At 37.6% G+C, this 18,797-nt stretch overlaps 1 protein-coding gene across 5 annotated transcripts in view; it reads right to left on the bottom strand.

Moving 5' to 3' along the window:
- Positions 1 to 1,270: 1,270 nt before the first annotated feature.
- The window catches only part of Pcdh19 (protocadherin 19), a 108,881-nt gene continuing 91,354 nt past the window's right edge, over positions 1,271 to 18,797 (bottom strand). For all 5 annotated transcript variants that reach the window (XM_028875000.2, XM_028875004.2, XM_028875002.2 and 2 more), the window contains one exon: positions 1,271 to 6,956. In XM_028875000.2, the coding sequence (XP_028730833.1) occupies positions 6,367 to 6,956 (590 nt within the window). In that variant the 3' untranslated portion in view covers positions 1,271 to 6,366. The remainder of the gene's footprint in view (positions 6,957 to 18,797) is intronic.

Genomic DNA, 18,797 nt, shown 5'->3' on the forward strand with positions numbered 1-18,797 from the left:
TGTCAGTTTCCCGTACTTAGGCAATGATCATTGTTATGTCCTAGTGTATGTCTTGGTATTCAAGTGAAGGTTCTTCATCATATGAGAATTTATTTTCTCTTCTTTGTTCCTAAGGATGAATTGACGTTTTTTGCTCTGTCTCTCCTTCCCCACTCAAAAAAATAATAGTAGTAGATGGAAAAAACTCCAAGAACTTTATTTTCTTTGTGCTTTTGGTGCAGGCTAACCCAGAAGCATTCCTTTGACCTCCTATGTCTTAATTGTTTCCAGGCCAGTGACAGACCAGTTTCTTTCCAATATGTCTTTCCATCTGTGAGATCATGTGAACATCTGTACATATACCAGTGTATGTTATGCCAGGGCCCCAGCATGTCTGTTTGCATTCTGATGAGACACCTATTAAAATGCAGTACCAAATCTCTGTCTATTGCTTTGACTCTAGGGCTAATTCTGGGGAATAAGATACAATCTCAATTTCATACAGGTGAACAGAGATAACAGGAAGATGGAAATCCAGGAAGACAGTGGATTTCCTTGAGATCACTTTTAATTGTCTGGAAAGAATAGGTCATGCTGAAGCAATTTAGCCTTTAACCACTAAAGGCACTATTTGTAATGGTCTGATGTGCCCCCCTTTTCTCTAGACACCCCCTCCAGTTGTAGCTGGAATGAATACTTGCAGCTCAAATGTTAAGTCCTACAGAATAATTGTTTGGATAAAGAGAGCTTGTTGGAACTTTCTCTGCAGCCTTGTAATGTACAAAGTCAGAGCTTCTCCTGATGCTTCATTTTCAAACCTGGAGGCATGAAGGGGCAGCCAGGTTGTCTTTGTTTTACACTCCCTTTTTCCCAAATGACAGCCTCAAATAAAGCTTGCCCTTTTAAAAAATTAATTCTGCAGAGAAGTCCCACTGTGCAGTTGCCCCTGAAATGATTTATTTTAAAGAATAACTTTAGTATGCTTGTTTAAAGTGGCTCGTGGGAAAATCTTCAGCATCCCAGATGTGAAATGGGTTTCCCTCCCTTAACAGTATTGATAGGGCTGGCAACAGGAGGGGTTACAATGTAAATGAGTGAGGACTGACTCCAGAAAGAAGCCCCTTAATTAGGAAGTTGAAAGTTGTTTGAAATGGGAAAGGCAAACGGAAGTCTTTGCCTGAACATCAGTACACCTACAAAGAGCTGGTTAATTCTAAGTTCTGAGACGCTTCCACCCACAATCAAAGGGGAAAAAAACCACTCTCCAAGACACATTTCACCAAAAACTCAATACTTTTTCCATAATAGCCTTTAATACTAAAATGCATTAAATTTTTGAAGCAGAGAAAACACATTTAAGAGGGAAACAGAGAACCACCAGATAAAAGGAAACAATGTGGCAGGTAACACCATTTAAAACAGAACTGTAATAATTTAATAAAGCTGCTTTATCATCTTCATAAAATAGACAGAGTAGTGATTCTTTTTTGTCTTTTTTGTTTTTACAATGATTCAATCACTGTGAAAATGTACATAACATACAGATCAGCATATACAACCATTTCATCTTCATATAATCAGCAACAGAGACTGCTTAATGAGACGTACTGTACTTGCATCCTTCTAAATTGCCACCCTGGTTTGACAGGTAAACAGTAATAGTGTCATCAGGCTCATTCCCCTCACTGGAGGAGCGAAGGCGTAAGCCTTTTGCAACTAATACCTTAGCATTCAAATAGCACAAGGAGGTATTTGTTGCTGAATTTCTAGCTAGACCTAGTCTGGCTCTTGGTCATTAGTCTGTATCTTAGCCTTCCTCAGCTGAATGGCAGCCAGTGCCAGTAAACATCTACTTAACTGGTGCTGTGAAGGTGTTAGCTGGTTTGCTTGCTAAGGTTGACAGCAACATTCAGTTAGTAACAAGGTCATCTTTAATTGCCGACATAGCTGGAGCAACAGTCAGCATCATCAGATTGCCCTAATGACCTACAATGCTTTCCAATCAAGGTCAGGTGTTCCTCGGTGGTTCTTTACCAAGAGCGCTTTACAACGTATACTTCAGACAAGGTGGTTGATTTTCTTTGTTTTACAAAAGCAATGTGACTCCTATTTGAAATTAATTCACTTTTGCACAACAAGTGACCCACAGGCCAATTCCAGCTTCACAAGAAAACAAAGAGAGCTGCAACAACTTCATTAGGACAATGTGTTTTGCTCTGGAATATTTCATTATCAATATAAAGCCACCCAGTCCCAGTCCCACCCCCATACATCCCCTTTGAATATTACTTTGATACATACTTAAACTAAAGAACAACATCTCAATACACTTTAGTGTCAGCAGATACAATTTGACTCATGAAATGACATCCTTAAAATGTAATTTTACCAAGAAGGCAAACACTAGGACTGTATACAATGGATTTCTTCAGCTCATTTATGCCAGTTTTTCAAAGTCAGAAGGGTCTTATTACCCTGTGAAAAGAGCCAAGTGGACCAGACTTGTCGAGAATGCCTTGGGGGAACATTTGGCATCAAAATGATCCCCATAAAATGGATTATGTACAGTAATAATCCTTTCTCCACCTTGGATACCCAAAAAAAGCTATCCCTTCCATCCCTGCCTCTCCTCAAACCACTCCTTGTCTTTCTACTTTGAGTAGACCACTTGTGTTTGGTTTTTAGTGGTATGGTAGGTGTAGAGGAAAAAGTCATCTGAATTCCCCTCTAATAGCCATATGCTGAGACAACAGGATCTGGAAGGTACTCTGGGTAGTCTCAATTTCCAAAGTTCAGAGTTACAACTTTCATTAGAGATCAGTTGGTCACCATGTCAACAAATTTGCATAAATGGCCACCTTAGATACAGTTAGTCCTATGAGGCAAGTTGCCTCTGGAGCATTGTCTCATCTAGGCATCTGTAGACAGGAAAATAAATCCTACCCCAAAACAACTAAGAAACTCTAAGGATTAGGCTCCACCAACCTGTACTTTAACAAGCCCTCAAATTGGAGTGGGCAACTGACTCATGGATTTCTGTGCCAAATCCTCCCGATTTCTTATATAGCCATCCTAGGAAGGGATAGAGAATCATCATTTCTAAGAAGTTCCCAAGTGATGTTGCTTTGAGACGATACTTCTGAGAACCACTGTTCTGCAGGAACTCTTGGGTTCCATAGTCCACTATCTATTCAGTACCATGACAGACCCTCACTTTTGCTAATGGCTTCAGAGGATCAATGAAACACTCAGTTTCATTCTGAACAGGTTGATTTACTAGTCTGCATAGGGAAAAGAAAAGTTTCCATAGGGCATTGTGGATCACTTCTCCCCATTTCTTACTGAATAGCATGTTGCTATGTTTGGGAGAAAGCAATCAATCAATGCAAACTAGATTCCCTATACCAAATAAAGAAGTTTACCTGGCCAGAAATTTTTTAAGCATGTCACACTTCATGACCAAGGGACATCAGAAGAAGTGGAAGAGAACTCCCTAGAACTTGGGACCTAAAATTGTTCCCATGTTTAAGTGTGTAACATGTTTGCAGAAAGAAAGGGCAAAAAATATTTGCTCCACTGGCCTCGGTAGCTTTTCATCACATGTTAAAAAGGGAGGGGGATAATCCCGATTCGATGGGAAGTTTCAGATCCTTGCACAAAAGTCCTATTTGCAAGCACAGTCTGCCTGTAGAACCTGCCTACAAAGCCCTCCGAGGATGCGCTTGCACTTCCATCAGACAATTGGAGGGGGAAAGATACTTCCTTAATGAGAATTCTCTGAACAAACAAACAAAAAATCTGACTGCCCACTGAGAACAATGATTTTAGATAGCTTGGAACTAAAACTAAACTCTGGGGAAAAAATTTAAGAACTGCAGTTGCTTTTGATAAAAAAAAAAAAAAGGTTAAAAAATTGCCACTGCTACACTGTTTTTAATTGGCTGGTAAGACACATGGCAGGCAGTGGCCTTTCTACATTCCAACATTCCATTTCCACTTTCCACAATCTTTTAAACACCCTAGTTTCCACTGAGCAGAGTAAGAAATCCACCTGTAGAAAGCTATCCAATCTGACTACAAAGTGACCTTGAGGTGCTAGCTAACAAGATAATATCAAAAGGATCATGGCAAAGATCAGTCTAAATTCTATAGGCAGTCATCCTAACTTAAAGGGCACTTTAAAAAAAGTTGAATATGTTAATCAAATAGTCACTTGGAAGGAAAAATAAATACCTAATTCATAATCTACTACAACAAAATGAAATAAACCAGAATAAGAGAACATATATGAGAGAAAATTAAATGAAGCAAGAAGAAGACATAAAAGTCTCTAACTGTGTCAGTGTCAGGGAGAAATTTGCAGCCAACCCAATATTTTGCATGAGGTAGTATTCAGCACTGAATAGGAAATAAGGATGGATTTGCAGCTTCATTATAGGTTCCTTTTATTTTTCCAGAAATCTTCTCCCCTACCTAACCCCATGCCCAGTGCCTTACCCACCCCCTCCCTTACAACCCTCCCACCACCCACAAAAGAAAGTATTCCTAGTAATGTATAAAGCTAGGAACTCAGGTAAAAATAATGAAAACATTTCAAAGAGCTGACTGTATCTACCTAAACTTAAGAAAATAAATTCTTTTTTGAATTCTAGGGCTCTAACTTCTAGCTTTCTTTCTAAGTGTTCTTGAATTACAAAAACGAGAGAGAGAGAGAGAGAGAGAGAGAGAGAGAGAGAGAGAGAGAGAGAGAGAGAGAGAAACCAAAAAACCTGTTTCTTTAGAAGCAATTCTTTTAAGACAAAGGTAGAGCAAAGGTGACATGTTTCTTTAGTTTATTTTAAATAATGAACTCTTAGGCTGCAAGAATACTATGTTGGCTAGTGAATATTAACTAACAGATGATAAAAAGGGGCATTTGTGCAGTGTTAAAAACAACAAAAAGAATGGGTGGTCTGTTAGTTTAAAAAGGCATATTCCTAGCCTACAGCAAAAAAGAGTCAGCTAAATCTAAAGGATTTTTGTTTTAATAATTTCTTGTTCACATTTTTAATCAAAAAAGTGTTAGACATAAAAAGACATGTTCAAGTGTCTGAGTGTCTCCGTTTAGAAGGCACAGTAATTAGATTAGTGATGTTAGTACCTGTCTTTTCCTAAATGTACACTTTATACTGCTTACTCTATCATTATTTATAAGCCTAAGGTAAAGAGCAACATGGAGCCCTTAATTCTAGCCCATGATGTGCTTTACCATCTAATTCCAATCATGATTGGGAAAACACTGAATCAGGAAGTGTGTGTCTAAAGAGATGTTAATTTAGATCTCAAAATAGACTCAGTCATGTTGCATGAGTTTTAGATGATTGGAGACAAGGAATTTCTCAGCCTGAAAACTGATAACTTCAGGGGTAACTTTCCTGTTCAGGGTCTGAAAATTAGAAAAAAAAATAATGCATCTCATAAAATTTTCAGCACAGTATTTCTGACAACTGCAAAGTAGATAGCAGCATATCCAAAAATGACTTTCTACAATGATCTAACACAGACCCGGGCAGAAGACTGAAAGGCAGGAGAAATCCGCTGCAAGGTGGTGAGCAATCACTACATGGATTAAAAAACGTGAGTATCCAACAAGTACTCAACCTGTAGGTGTGGGGTTGCTCACTCATTTGCTGTCTCAGTTTTCTGCATTTTGTTTTTGTCTGTATTTTTATTATTTTTTTAAGAAAAGAAAACATCAACCTTTAAAAGCCTTTTGCCATCACCACACACATAGCAGTTTGCAATATCAAATACAACAACAGCACGGCTAGCAAAAGGGTTCTTAAAGCAGGGGCGTCCACAGCAAAGTAGCGGCATTGGGAAGGACTCGAGCTTCAGAAACAACCTTTTGGGGGCTCGATTTCACATCACTGAATCAATGAACAGTACACAATAAATGACCAATAACTTGTCTACACTACAAAAAACAGTGGCGAGCTTATTAAAGGTGTCCAGAGTTTTTTTCTTTTTTTTTTTCTTTTTGCTTTTTTAAATGTAATTCTTCACAAACAATGGTGATTTATATTATCATTTTGACATATAAAAATATATAAATTCAAACACTTAATACATAATACTTTTCACAACTGAATTTGCCTCTGTTTCCCCAACATCAAGGCCCCATGAACAACTCAAGCCAAAGCTAATTTGCTCCAACTGAACACCCCTGCTGCCTGTTGAAACGAGAGGGATTGTCACGGAATGATAGTCATTTATACACAATACATTTAGGGAAAGCTCTACAATGCAGCCACTCGAGAACCAACCATTGGTGAGCAATTAAAATGAGCAGCTGCTGCATCTTCACTAGCCAGTGTGATTTCTTTCTCTTTTCTTCCCCAGATGGGTTTACAGAATGATATCCTTCAGACGCTTCACGCCAGGAGATTCCTTGTCACGACCTTCCTTCAGAATAGGATTGACCTCACGCATGACTTTCTCACTGTCGGCTCCACGGGGCTCAGCTTCAGAAGGACGAGAGGCGCCATTGTTGGCATGGTGCTCCAGATCATGAGCTGGAAGAGCCAGGGCGACCGTGTAAGACATAGAAGGCTTGGTGGGCAGAGGGCTCTTGAGATGGAGTGGGGAGGTGACAGGGCTAATAGCCTCACAGCCATTGCCTGCCTCCCGGATAGCGCTGTTGACTTTGGGGCTGCAGATGGTCACATCGACAGTCCTCTTGCCTTTCAGGACGGGCCGCTCCTCAGCCGGGTGGGTGCTGACATCTTTTCCAAAGGTTGCGAAAGTCCGCTTGGTGGGGCCGCAGTCGTCGTAAGCCTCAACATCAGCAGCAGTAGCTTCAATGGACAGAGCGATGATGTTCCTCACATGCTCAGGAGACTTGGAACGGGTGGGCATAGGATTCCGGGGCATCCAGCATCTATCAGAGTGGCCAAGAATCCGGCATTCTTCCCTGCAATGAAATCCTTCATTCTGGTCTATAAAGGGGGGGAAAAAGGAAGATGTCAATTTCATCAGCTTTTCCGGGGAATCACTTCAACCCCCTCTGGTCTCTCTGGTATCCACAGGCCCTTTTAGGAAATGGCACTTTGAATAGTCTTTTATTGCCTTTTGGGAGTAGTGTGAAAAAAAATGGATTTTTAAAAAGCTATAGATCTCCCTCCAAACACTACTCTTTTTTTTTTAAATGATCCTTGCTGTTCCCATTGCTGACAAAACAAAAATCCTAAAAAGAAACAAGTTATAATGAAAAACTATCTTTAAAATTTTATCCTCAGTGCTAAGGTGCGGAGAGTCAGCAATTTTATCAACACCTACTGCTCAAAATCACCTATGTTTGAAACGGCATTCAGCAGAAGAGGACGTGGAAATAACGCTCATGTTATCAAAGAAATTTGCCCATAATTTTTATGAACACTATCAACCCCTTTCCACCTTACCAGTGAAACACGGTGCTTCCATTTCAATTACTGTGCATTCTTTTTTAAAACCTAATACGTAGTTTCTTTTTGACCACCAGTTCCCCCAAGAAATCACTTCACTATGACATCACTATGACTAGATTTCCCATAAGAAGGAATACTCTGGGACCCCTTCATTCTGAAGAACTCACAAGCTTCAATTACACACACACACACACACACACACACACACACCTCTTATATATTGGGTATTATTTAATTAGCCACAAACCAGCTATTTCTCTTTTTTAATCTTCAGTTTTATTAAGGACCTACTTCCTAATGTTATATAAATAGCTAGTAGGAATGCAAATTACAACAGCTATTAGGGAGAACAAAACAGAAGGTTCCTCAAGAAAAATTAAAAACAGAAAAACTAATCTACCTCTCATTTCTGGACATATATTCAAAAAATAAAAATCAAAAAATCTCTGCAAAACCAAGTATATCATTATACTATTAACATTAGTCAAGATATAGAATCGCCTTAGCTGCCCATCAGCAGAGGAGTGGATAAAGAAAGCATGGTATGCATGCTTACTGGAATTTTATAGCCATAAACAAAAATGAAATTCTATCCTTTGAGATAAAGTAGATGAAACTGAAGGACATTACATTGAGCAAAATAAGTAAAGACTAAAAAAACAAGTACCACATATTGTCCTTCATGAATGAAGGCTACAAAAATAGAACCATAGGCATTAGAAACTAGGAAAGTCAGAACTGGGAGGGGTGATAGAAGTAGGCACCAAAGCACAAGTTCTAGTATTCTAACACACAGCACACAGCAGTAGCACTACAATTTACAATAACCCATTTTGTATTTGAGAGGATCTAGAAGAGACAGAGGACTTGAAGGAACAAGAAGATCAAAATGTTTATTACATTAATTAGTACGTGCCATATATGTGTATTAACATATGGCAGTGTTGCCCCTGTGGTGGTTTGAATAGGTATAGCCCCCAATAAACCCATGCGTTTGAGTGCTTGAACCACAGGGAGTGGCAGCCATATTGGAGTAGGTGTGGTCTTGTTGGAGGAAGTGTGTCACTGTGGAGCCAGGAATTGAGCCTCCTGTTGCCTGTGGATTCAGATATAGAGCTTTCAGCTCCTTCTCCAGCACCATGCCTGCCTGCATGCTTCCATGCCATGACTGTAATGGACTAAACCTCTGAAACTGTAAGTCAGTTCCAAGTAAATGTTTTCCTTCCTAATAAGAATTCCATGGTCATGGTGTCTCTTCACAGAAAAAAAAAAAAAAGCCTTAACTAAGACAATTCTAAAAATATGTACAGTCCATCCCATGCTACTATAACATAAAGGTTTTGTTGATTGCTTTATCCCTACCATAAAAGATCTCAATAGTTAGAATTCACAATTATTACAGTAACATTTTTATCTTTCCAGCTCAGGTTCACTCAGTGCTAGGTAATTTATTTGACTCTCAGAGGAGCTTTCTACAAAGACTACTTTACCAAAGCATGAATGAAGGGTTAACAACTGCCTGATCATTGAATAAATATGCATTAAAATGGTTTGTATATAGCAACAGTTTTACAGCTTAATTGATGTTTATGACATTCTTGTATAAGGATAACCGAATGAAAATTTTCATCATATTGTACAATGTTTCACAATATGAAGCATTAATATTTACAAAAATAAAACCCTGAGGTAGGACTGGAGGAGGTAGGAAGGCTAGAAGAAACACAAAGGCAAAGGAATTCATATGTGAATGAATATAAATTAGGTATATGTATGTCTACCATACAAACACAAAGAGAGAGAGACAGAGAGATAGAGCATAAAAATTGGAACTGTATACTGTGGTTCCATTTTTGTAAGAGTATGAAGCTAGCATATAAGGGGCTTGCCTGAAATGAGTCTATATATAGCACACCAGCCTTGCACACTTGTGTGTGTGTTTCTTTAATTAAAAAAAATGGCATAGGAGAGAAAAGCCACTAGAAGTAGTTAGATGGCAAAGATTTTATCCATATTGAGTACAGATTTGAAGACAATTGTGGACATGGCACTTGATCTCATTTAAGCGATTTAAAATCTGACTCAAGAAAAAGCTCTGTGTATCTGGGTGAAAACATTACCAACATCTTTAACATGGGTATTTCCTGAACCATTTCAGTACTCAAGAATGAAGCACTCAGAATTTTGCATATATGAAAACAAATAACAAATTAGCATCATCACCAACAAGAATACTGCCTGTTAAAAAAAATAGGGCAATTCTTCAGATGCCAGCACAGGTTTACATCATGACTGCATGAATAGCCATGCATGTGAAAAAATGAAGAGTTTGCAAACTCCAAGGGATGCCATCTACTACTTTATCACAATTCAACATGCATATGTTCCTGGGGAGGCACAGAATATGAAAATAATAAAAATATGCTGGCACGTACAAAGAAAGCACTTTATATAAGCTCCAAACACATGAATGGAAAAGATGATATACCTCCTGTCGGTTTTCTCTAAATCCTGTGCTTTCTTCAGGAGGCTCTAGGATTGTTACAGTACAACAAAATGCACAGCTTTGAAGTTTTCTAAATAAGAATACTTTATATTTTAACATATTTTCCATAATTTTTCAAGTAACACCTATAAAAATAAGTGTCAGCTTTTGGGGTGATGGGATAGATGGTGAAGAAGTGAAAATAAACACAATTCAATAACTGACTTCCTGTGGGAGCCAGCTAGGACACCGGCTCCCACATTTTATGATGGGGAATTCTTAAGGAGAGAGGGATAAGAGATATTAGATAGAAGGATAATGGGAAGAGAAACAGATCGAAACACAGGATATCCTCAGGAGGGCCTGGATCATTATCCACTGGTCCTTCCTGTCTCTTCTAAGGGGCTATTTATAGGAATGCCAAGGGGTGGAGCAAAAGACCTCCCTCTAGCACAGCCAAGTGTAGACCCTTCCAATCACCTGGTAACCATGTCAAGCAATCCCCTAATGCAGTTCTGCTGGGTAACGCAGGCTCAGATCTCACTAGGAAACCTTTGAGGGCCTCCACAACTTCCATTTCTATAAATCAAATCAAGTATCCCTAGAAGCCAGGAGAAAAAAATCCAGAAAGCAATGGAAATGCTGTTCTTTTGGTTCTTAAATCAGGGCCTCTAAGCCATAGAGCCATGATCATGTGAGCAGATAAAAAGAGGAGATTCTAGCCTACCATTAAACTGATACTACAGGCCACTCACAATTCTAGAGTATAACAGTGGTAACCCACTGTAAAGTAGACTCTGCCCAATGCAATCAACCTTTTATCTCTTACAGTTTTGTTTTGTTTTGTTTTGTTTACTATGAGGGAGCTCTTCAAATTCCATACAATAGCAGAATCCCATTCATGTGTTACCCTCAAATCCAAGTATGTTGTTCCCTCCCCATTCTAGGTTGCTTCAAATGAACACCATAAGGAAATCTTGATCTCTTCCATGCATTGACAAGAAATAAAAATGCCAGATACAGATGCCTCCTAGATGTTATGAATCTAGGAAAAGAGAAGTAGTAACTCAGACTTCTCAAGAGAATTTTTGCAAAAACCAGGGTACCCTTTGCTTATCAACTACATAAATGAAAAGGAATCACTGTCTGGGAAGAGAAAAACAAACTTGTTGTAGAATATTTTAAGGTGTGTTACCTTTATTTATGTTGCATCTGTTTAACTCTGTGAAGCTGTGTTACTTTGCCTGTCTAAAACACCTGATGGTCTAATAAGAAGGTGAATGGACAATAAAGATTTGAATGGCAGGAGAAAGTATAGGTGGGACAGGCAGGCAGAAAGAATTGATAGAAGGAGAAATCTGGGAGAAGAGGAAAAAAGGAGCAAGAGAAGGAGGAGAGGAGGACACTAAGGGCCAGCCACCCAGCCACCTAGCCACTCAGCCAGCCACAGAGTAAGAATGAAAGTAAGATTTACAGAAGTAAGAGAAAGGTTAAAAACCCAGAGGTAAAAGGTAGATGAGATAATTTAAGAAAAGCTGGCTAGAAACAAGCCAAGCTAAGGTCGGGCATTTATAAGCAACAATGAGCCTCTGTGTGTGATTTATTTGGGAGCTGGGTGGCAGGCCTCCTGAAAAGAGTAAAGAGAAAAAACAAACAACAACATGAACTAACATAGCATCCTCAAAAAGATGCAATTATTCTAAGCATACTAACCAAGCTTGCTAAGTCCATCTCAGTTGTACATGAGACAGAATGATACACTATTTTCTTAGATTAATTATGCTAACTTATATTCACTGTACTCACTTATTCAAGTAACTACATGAATCTAAAAGATCAATTTATTAATAATTTCTCACTTGGGATTTAAATCAGATATTTATATTTCCTTAAGCACGTACCATGGATAGTGAACTTCTATTTATCAGCTTTGGCTTCAAATAGCATGATATTTGTGCCAATAAGATTAAAATAAATCTAACCTAGCTTAAACTATTTATACTCATTTTCTATATAAGAGAAGTCATAGTTAAAACTGACAGAATAAATGTACTCCAAATTATAATTTAAGTATAGTAAAGAAATTCACTGTAATATTAAATGTGAGAACAACACAATAAAAATACCCCCTATGACTATCAATAAAGATAGACTGCAAAAGAAAAAGGAGAAAATAAATAAAAGAAAAGATTAGTATTGTTAAAGATTATGTGCCCGCAACTACAACAGCTGGGTGTTGAATAGAGGTGTGAAAATAGAGAGGAGCCATTTTGTATCACCCATCACAAATAATCAGGATGCAGGCTCTTGCTTAAAAAGGCTAACAATTTACCAATTCTCTGCTAGGGTTCCCCTAAAAAGTATATGTGTGACTTGATATTTACTTACATCTCTGTCTGAAAGTATTGGCCTAAACCTAGGCAAAGTGTAAGATTCTAAAATCCACAAATAGTTGTGATGATTCAAACTCACTGCCATACACAGATGTATGAAGGCAGGTGGGTTTTTTTTAAAGATACATTTCTTTTTTATTTTATGTGTTTGAGTGCTTTGCTTCTGTGTATGTAAGTGAATTGTGTACATGCCTGGTACCTGAAGAGGCCAAAATATGGTGGGGGATCCCTTGGACCTGGGGTTACAGATGATTTTAAGGTGCCATGTGGGTGGTGGGAATTGAGCATGAGTTCACTGCTCATATGCAAGTGCAGCAACTGCTCTCAACCACTGAGCTATTGCTCCAGTCCCAAGGCATGGGGTTTTAATTCAAACACACACATGATTAAGGTTGACTGATTTGTCAACTAGTCCCCACTACTTCTGAAGTTATCCCCAGGTCTTACAAATCAGAAAAAAATACAAAGTGGGTGCATAAATTTGGAAGAGGGACATAAATCACCGTGTCAGAGAAGTCTTAACTTAAAAACAACAACAAGAAGCAGAGATAAAGCTCCAGAAATCTACACAGTAATCAATAATTCTGTTATTACTTGTTATCAGGACACTGATGAATTTCCAAGCATCTGGCAACAAATAAATAAATCTTCAAAACATCAGTCTTGCAAATTGTGAGAGGTATAACAGACAATAACAATTATATCATGATGGATAAAAAGGTAATTCAGATAGAAAAATCCCAGAATATGTTATTTATACAAACAGCAAAAGTTTATACAGCAATTGCTACTGTCTTTGAGACAGTAGTGTGCTGCAACAATAGTGTCTATCCATGGTCCGATCCAAAGCAATAAAAGCCAACTTAGACTTTCCTAAGATTTCAGAGTCCTGGAAGAATAGAGGAGCTGAGAGGCTCTGGTGGATTTTTATAGGTGTCCAGTCTCAATGAATGTGGTCAATAACGCTACTAGTTCTTTATTCTAATTCAAAGTTTTAGCGGATTGTCTCAAAGATCTTAATGATCATATACAAGAATCCAACACTACAATATTTCAAGGCTACAGTTCCAAGAGCACTGTTACCTCTTTAGAAGTGATTTGAAAATAGGAAAATGTAAAGTGAGTTTCAACTACTACAGGTTCTAAGTAGTGACAATAATCCAACATATAAACAAGTGATATATTAATCAGAAAAGTTTCGTGGATTGTACCATTACTCACCTAGATAACTTATTCTGCAAAAAGCCCATGGGCAAGACAATCTACAAACAAGACTGGGTCAGTTTATGTAAAGTATAATAAAAAAGCATTGTTGCAAAGATAATGAAGAAGGTAAGTGCCATTAAAATTGGTCACCTTTGCCTAATCAAGAAAGCAAAATTTGGAGTAGACAGGAGAGATTGCTTAGTGATGAAAAGCATTTGCTAATCTTCTAGAGGACACAACTTTGGGTCCAAATACTCAAGTCATGTGGTTCACGAGTAACTGTAACTCCAGCACCAGAGAATCCAATGCGCTCTTCTGGTCTCCATGGGCACCTACACACATATAATATATACTCCCACACATATACACAAAAGTAACTTCAAATGAAACACATTTTTTATAGGTATCCCACTTGAGTAACTTCTACTTATCTGAATCAGATATTAAAAAAAACTGCCTAGAAATAACTACGTATATTTTGTCATAGAGTCCCACTTCCATAGGGATGATAATGTGCTTCATTTTTTTAAAAAAATTCATTGGACTTCCTTCAAGACAGGTGTGATCATATAACTAAGATCAAACCAACCTTATGAAGGCAGGATATGATGAAAATTTGAAAGAGAAATGGTTTATCTGTGAGATTATGGGTCTTTTCTTTCTCATTTTTTCCTATCTGGAACAGAATCATAGTGACTACAGCTACAATATATTTTTTTTATTTTTGTTTTTTGAGACAGTGTTTCTCTGTGTAGCCTTGACTGTTCTGGAACTCACTCTGTAGACCAGGCTGGCACTGAACTCATAGAGATCTGCCTGTCTCTGTCTCTCAAGTTCTGGGAATAAAGCTGTTACAGTATCTGTCTTAATAGAAATGCAGTAACTCTATGAAAATCATGAGCCTTATGAGTAGCAAAATAGAAAGATATAAGGACCTTGGGATACTGAAAATCTATAGTTACCTCATCAGATCTGAACTCATCTTGTATAAGAGGCAAAATAAACTCCACTTGATTTAGGCTATTTTTTTTCTTTAGTGGAGTCTTTATTTCCAATACATGAACACAACTCATGGTGGATAACATTATTCCTGAAGTCACAACTAGAATTTTACTTTCGCAACATTCTAAGGAATCACTCAACCATCCCTTAGACTAAGATAGGGTTCAAAGGATCTCCCTTTCATAGCACTCATCCCACTTGAAATTACTTATTTAAGTCATGTATGCTTTGCTTGCTTTTTAAAGCTTTAAATGAGCAAACACTATGCCAGTCTGATTTTCCCCTACCCAATAAAAGTAGCAAAAACGTCATTACAGAGTAATAATGAATAACAGTTTAACTTAATGGAATGATAAAAAGTACAGAAAGAATGAAAAGAAATCTAGATTGATCCTCAAGATACTATGGCATTGATGCAACTCTTGGAATTGGAAATAAATGTTCTAGCTAATAGAAACAGTTTAGAAAACTAAAAAGTAATCTGTGTCACTTTGTTAAGGGCAATAAAAGTGGAACTTGAGAAACATTAGTCAAGTGACAAGTGGTTTGGGGTGGTTCTAAAGAGATCTAGTATGCATTTTACAATCAATTGAAAATATAATTGTTTCAACCTGGAAATTTCCTATACTAGCAATAGTTAGCAGGGACTGTACTATGATAACTTAAGAACTTTTAACTAAGTTTAAAAGTGTAGATTGTAAACTGAGTGTGCTGTTCAAATATCAAGTACTATTTCTTAACATCTAAAAATTGTCATTGATTCCCATAAAATATAAGACTAATACGACCTAAGATAAGTATTTCAGATCTACAGGAGAAGCTGGTATACTCTGGCAAAATTATTACTGAAAAATATTACAAGACTTCATAACAAAGTTCATGTATCAATCTATTATGCAGGGGAATTACCAAAAGGAAGAATTATTCAAGAAAGAATTCCCAAAGGGGCTTTCAAAGCCTTCAGAGTCTGAAGAAAGAACATCTATTCTGTTTCTATAACTTGACACAGCATTCAAAGTGCTAATGGGCTCAATGAAAAAGGGGTAAGCAGGAATGTTGATAAACTGCTAAGAGCAGGAAACACTGTGGAACTCAGACATTCTGTGTTTGCTTGGATCTGATTGATATTTTGAGAATTGGCTTTGTTTGGATGTTCAGATACCAGGAGAAAAGTACCTTCTAATTATCTAACAAAATTCAATAAAGACTTAAGAACAACTTCTCAAAGCCATAGGGGAGTGGAGTTACACTCACTTCATAAAGTGAAAATTTAACCATAAAAGACAGTATTCCATCTGTAAAATATGTAAAGGGACATCCATGAAGGCTGGCACAGTTTTACAGACTTAGGAGACAATAGTACTAAGCCATCCTGTGGCCAGTCTAATTCTGATGAAACTTGAATTACAGATTTTACTACAAATAGCTACTTGTATCTTACTACCCTCTGCCTTTATTTCTTCCCAAATCATTCATTTTGTTCTCCACTTCTTTAGCCCCCTAGTTCTTAGCAGTCCTTAGTCCTATAGCACTATGCTCTGATACACAGCAGACAGAATCAGTGGAGTGGCAGAATTGTGGTTGACATTTGAAATACTGATGTGAAATTATTTGATAGATGTCAAAAAGTGTTCTCTGCAAACCAGTCCTTATCACATGGAGAAAATTCCCTACATTTTTCATTTATTCAGGTATACATATTAAGAAATGCCAGTGGTAATAAAAGGGTCCTTTATCAAATTAAGACAATCTTTTTCCTTTGGCAATTTAAAAGAACACTGAGTAAATGGAACCCAAATTCTATGGAGTAAGGAAGAATAAAAACAGCTTCTGGTGGAGAAGGATGGGGGTGGGAATGGGATATCAAAACAAAGTTACTGGGACTGGCAAAGGGATGTTGCCAAAAACAGAGGCCAGAAGAGGGAGAAAAGGCCAGTCCTAATAGGCTATCATGGCATTTGCAGAATGGTTGATAAACACTGGGAATTCTATAAAGGTTACTTTGGGCTCGACACCGGGAAGACAGCTGAAAAGACAGATGAATTCCAACCTTGTCCGAGACAATTTGACAGATCAGCACTAGTTATCAAATGTCACCCAATAGTCAACCTCTGATGCCAAGTGCTACATAACCCCTTCTCCTCATTCATGGTCTGTTCACCTGCAATTCACTTAGCACCAATGGAACATGGAAATGGATTTAAAAGATGGCTCTTTCAGAATTCAAAGAAATCGAATTATCTTCAATGGAATCTTTAGTGCTGAGCTGGCTGAAGAGACAAAGTTAAAACATATTGAAGTCTAAGTGCTTGAAAATTTAATATTTATAACAGACGACAGTGTGGCATGTGCAGGTCATATGATCTAAGTTGCAATTTTGGCAATCACAATAGTTCCTGGCATTTTCATTTTTGTACTGGTGCTCAATTCAATTCAGTCCATAAAGAACAGATATCAAGACGTGTATAAGTATAAATCATTTGTGCTGACACATGGGGAGCAAGGAAATGAAGCAAAGGGCTACCCAGAAAATTGAGGTAGAGGAATAAGAAATGGGGACAGTGACTGAGACAAGCAGAGACTGAGTAGACTAAGATCTTTGTATTTGTCTTCTGTGATGGAAAAAAAAAATATGTGACAAAGTGCTGGGTTTCATCTACGTGCTTAGAAGCCATTTGAAAATGCATCTTTATAGATAAGATATGAGATGACATAGGTCCTGAACTATTTCCTACAATGTGGAGCACTGAGATACTGCAATTCTGAATGACATGAGACTGTTTTCAAGGGTCTCACTGTAAGACTCTCACAAAAATAAGCCCTTTAGCCCATACAAGTGGGCCTCTTACAACACCTAGTCGGGTCTCTGAAGAATTCAATCCATTTGTTTGATTTTGCATAGATTAAACACAATCAGATCATTTCACATGTTCAGAAAGTATTTATGCTGCTTGCAAAGTGGAGTCTTTACAATGTGCTTACCAGGAGCTCTGAACATAAACTTAGCTATAATTTGATTTCCCCAGAAAAATAGACAAACTACTAGTATATTATGGAATTGCACAAAAGCCACTTTGTGGTAGATTTGAGCTTTTGGGTGCCTGAGACAAAAACACACAGTAAGGATAGCATAAGTAATGTTGGCAGATAAAGAAAGAAGACAGGGTAGGTTAACCAGGAGAAAAAAATTCTCTTGTAGCAGAATTGGGAACATAGCTTAATAATAAGAGTGCTTGCCTAGCATATGGGAGATTCTGGGTTTGACACCCAGCACTGAAAACAAAACACTTCCGTTTTTAAAATGAAAATTTAATTTTGGAGGTGGGAGGAACATCCAGCAGCAGGGTTCTCCTTAACAGGAACTGACATTTCCTTCCTTCAGGTAAGTCCCAGGACACTTGGTTTTGTGGAAAGGACAATACTGGCCATGAGTCAATAAACATATTGCAATTGTAACTTTCAGATTCCTTAGAGGTTTTTTTTTTTTTTTTTTTTTTTTTTTTTAAATTCCCAACAATTTGTAGGACTGACAGGGCAAATTAAAAGACTATGTTGGTAATTCTCCAATCACTCATTGGGCTTTGAAAATAAAATGTTTAGTAAACCAATCATGTCGTTTACAGTGACTCAAAGGGCTAGTGTGCTGTGTCTTTAGCTGAATAGTAATCACTGGAAATGATCACTGGAAGTAAGTAGGAATGTTGGGGCATTGGTATCTGTTAGTTACCTAAGGTAGACTATCTGTTACCAACAGAAGCCTTACAGACTTTGAGCATTATCTTGATGGTTCAGTGTAACTCAGCAACCATCTGGAATGCTGTAGTGTGATGACACTGCTTCTGGGTACAGCAAACAGCACAAGCATTAAAAAATTCATTTCAGATATCTTCCTGCAAGCAAATAAATTTTATAGCAGTTTCAATCCTTCTTTCTTGCAACAAAGAAAAGCTTAGTTCCAGACAAATTAAAAGTAAATTGATTGCCTTAGGGAAATATATTCAAATATCACTTTTCTGTGTTAGAAATCTTTTGGGGTGGAATATTGGGTAGAATAGTGAAATAGATGCTGGAGATAATAATGTAGAACATATAGAAGTGAGTATATGAAAATGATAAGCAACATAGGAAGAGCACTCAACTCATGACATCTTTATTTGCTCAACTAGGTAGAAATCAACTTAAAATAAAATGCAAATGTGTCACCGGGGTGCAGACCTAACATTTGTGCTGGAATTTATGAATAATAACTATGAATAATGAATACTAAAATTGAAGGGATCAAACGTC

This window comes from Peromyscus leucopus, chromosome X (genome assembly GCF_004664715.2).
Source record: "Peromyscus leucopus breed LL Stock chromosome X, UCI_PerLeu_2.1, whole genome shotgun sequence".
NCBI lineage: Eukaryota > Metazoa > Chordata > Mammalia > Rodentia > Cricetidae > Peromyscus > Peromyscus leucopus.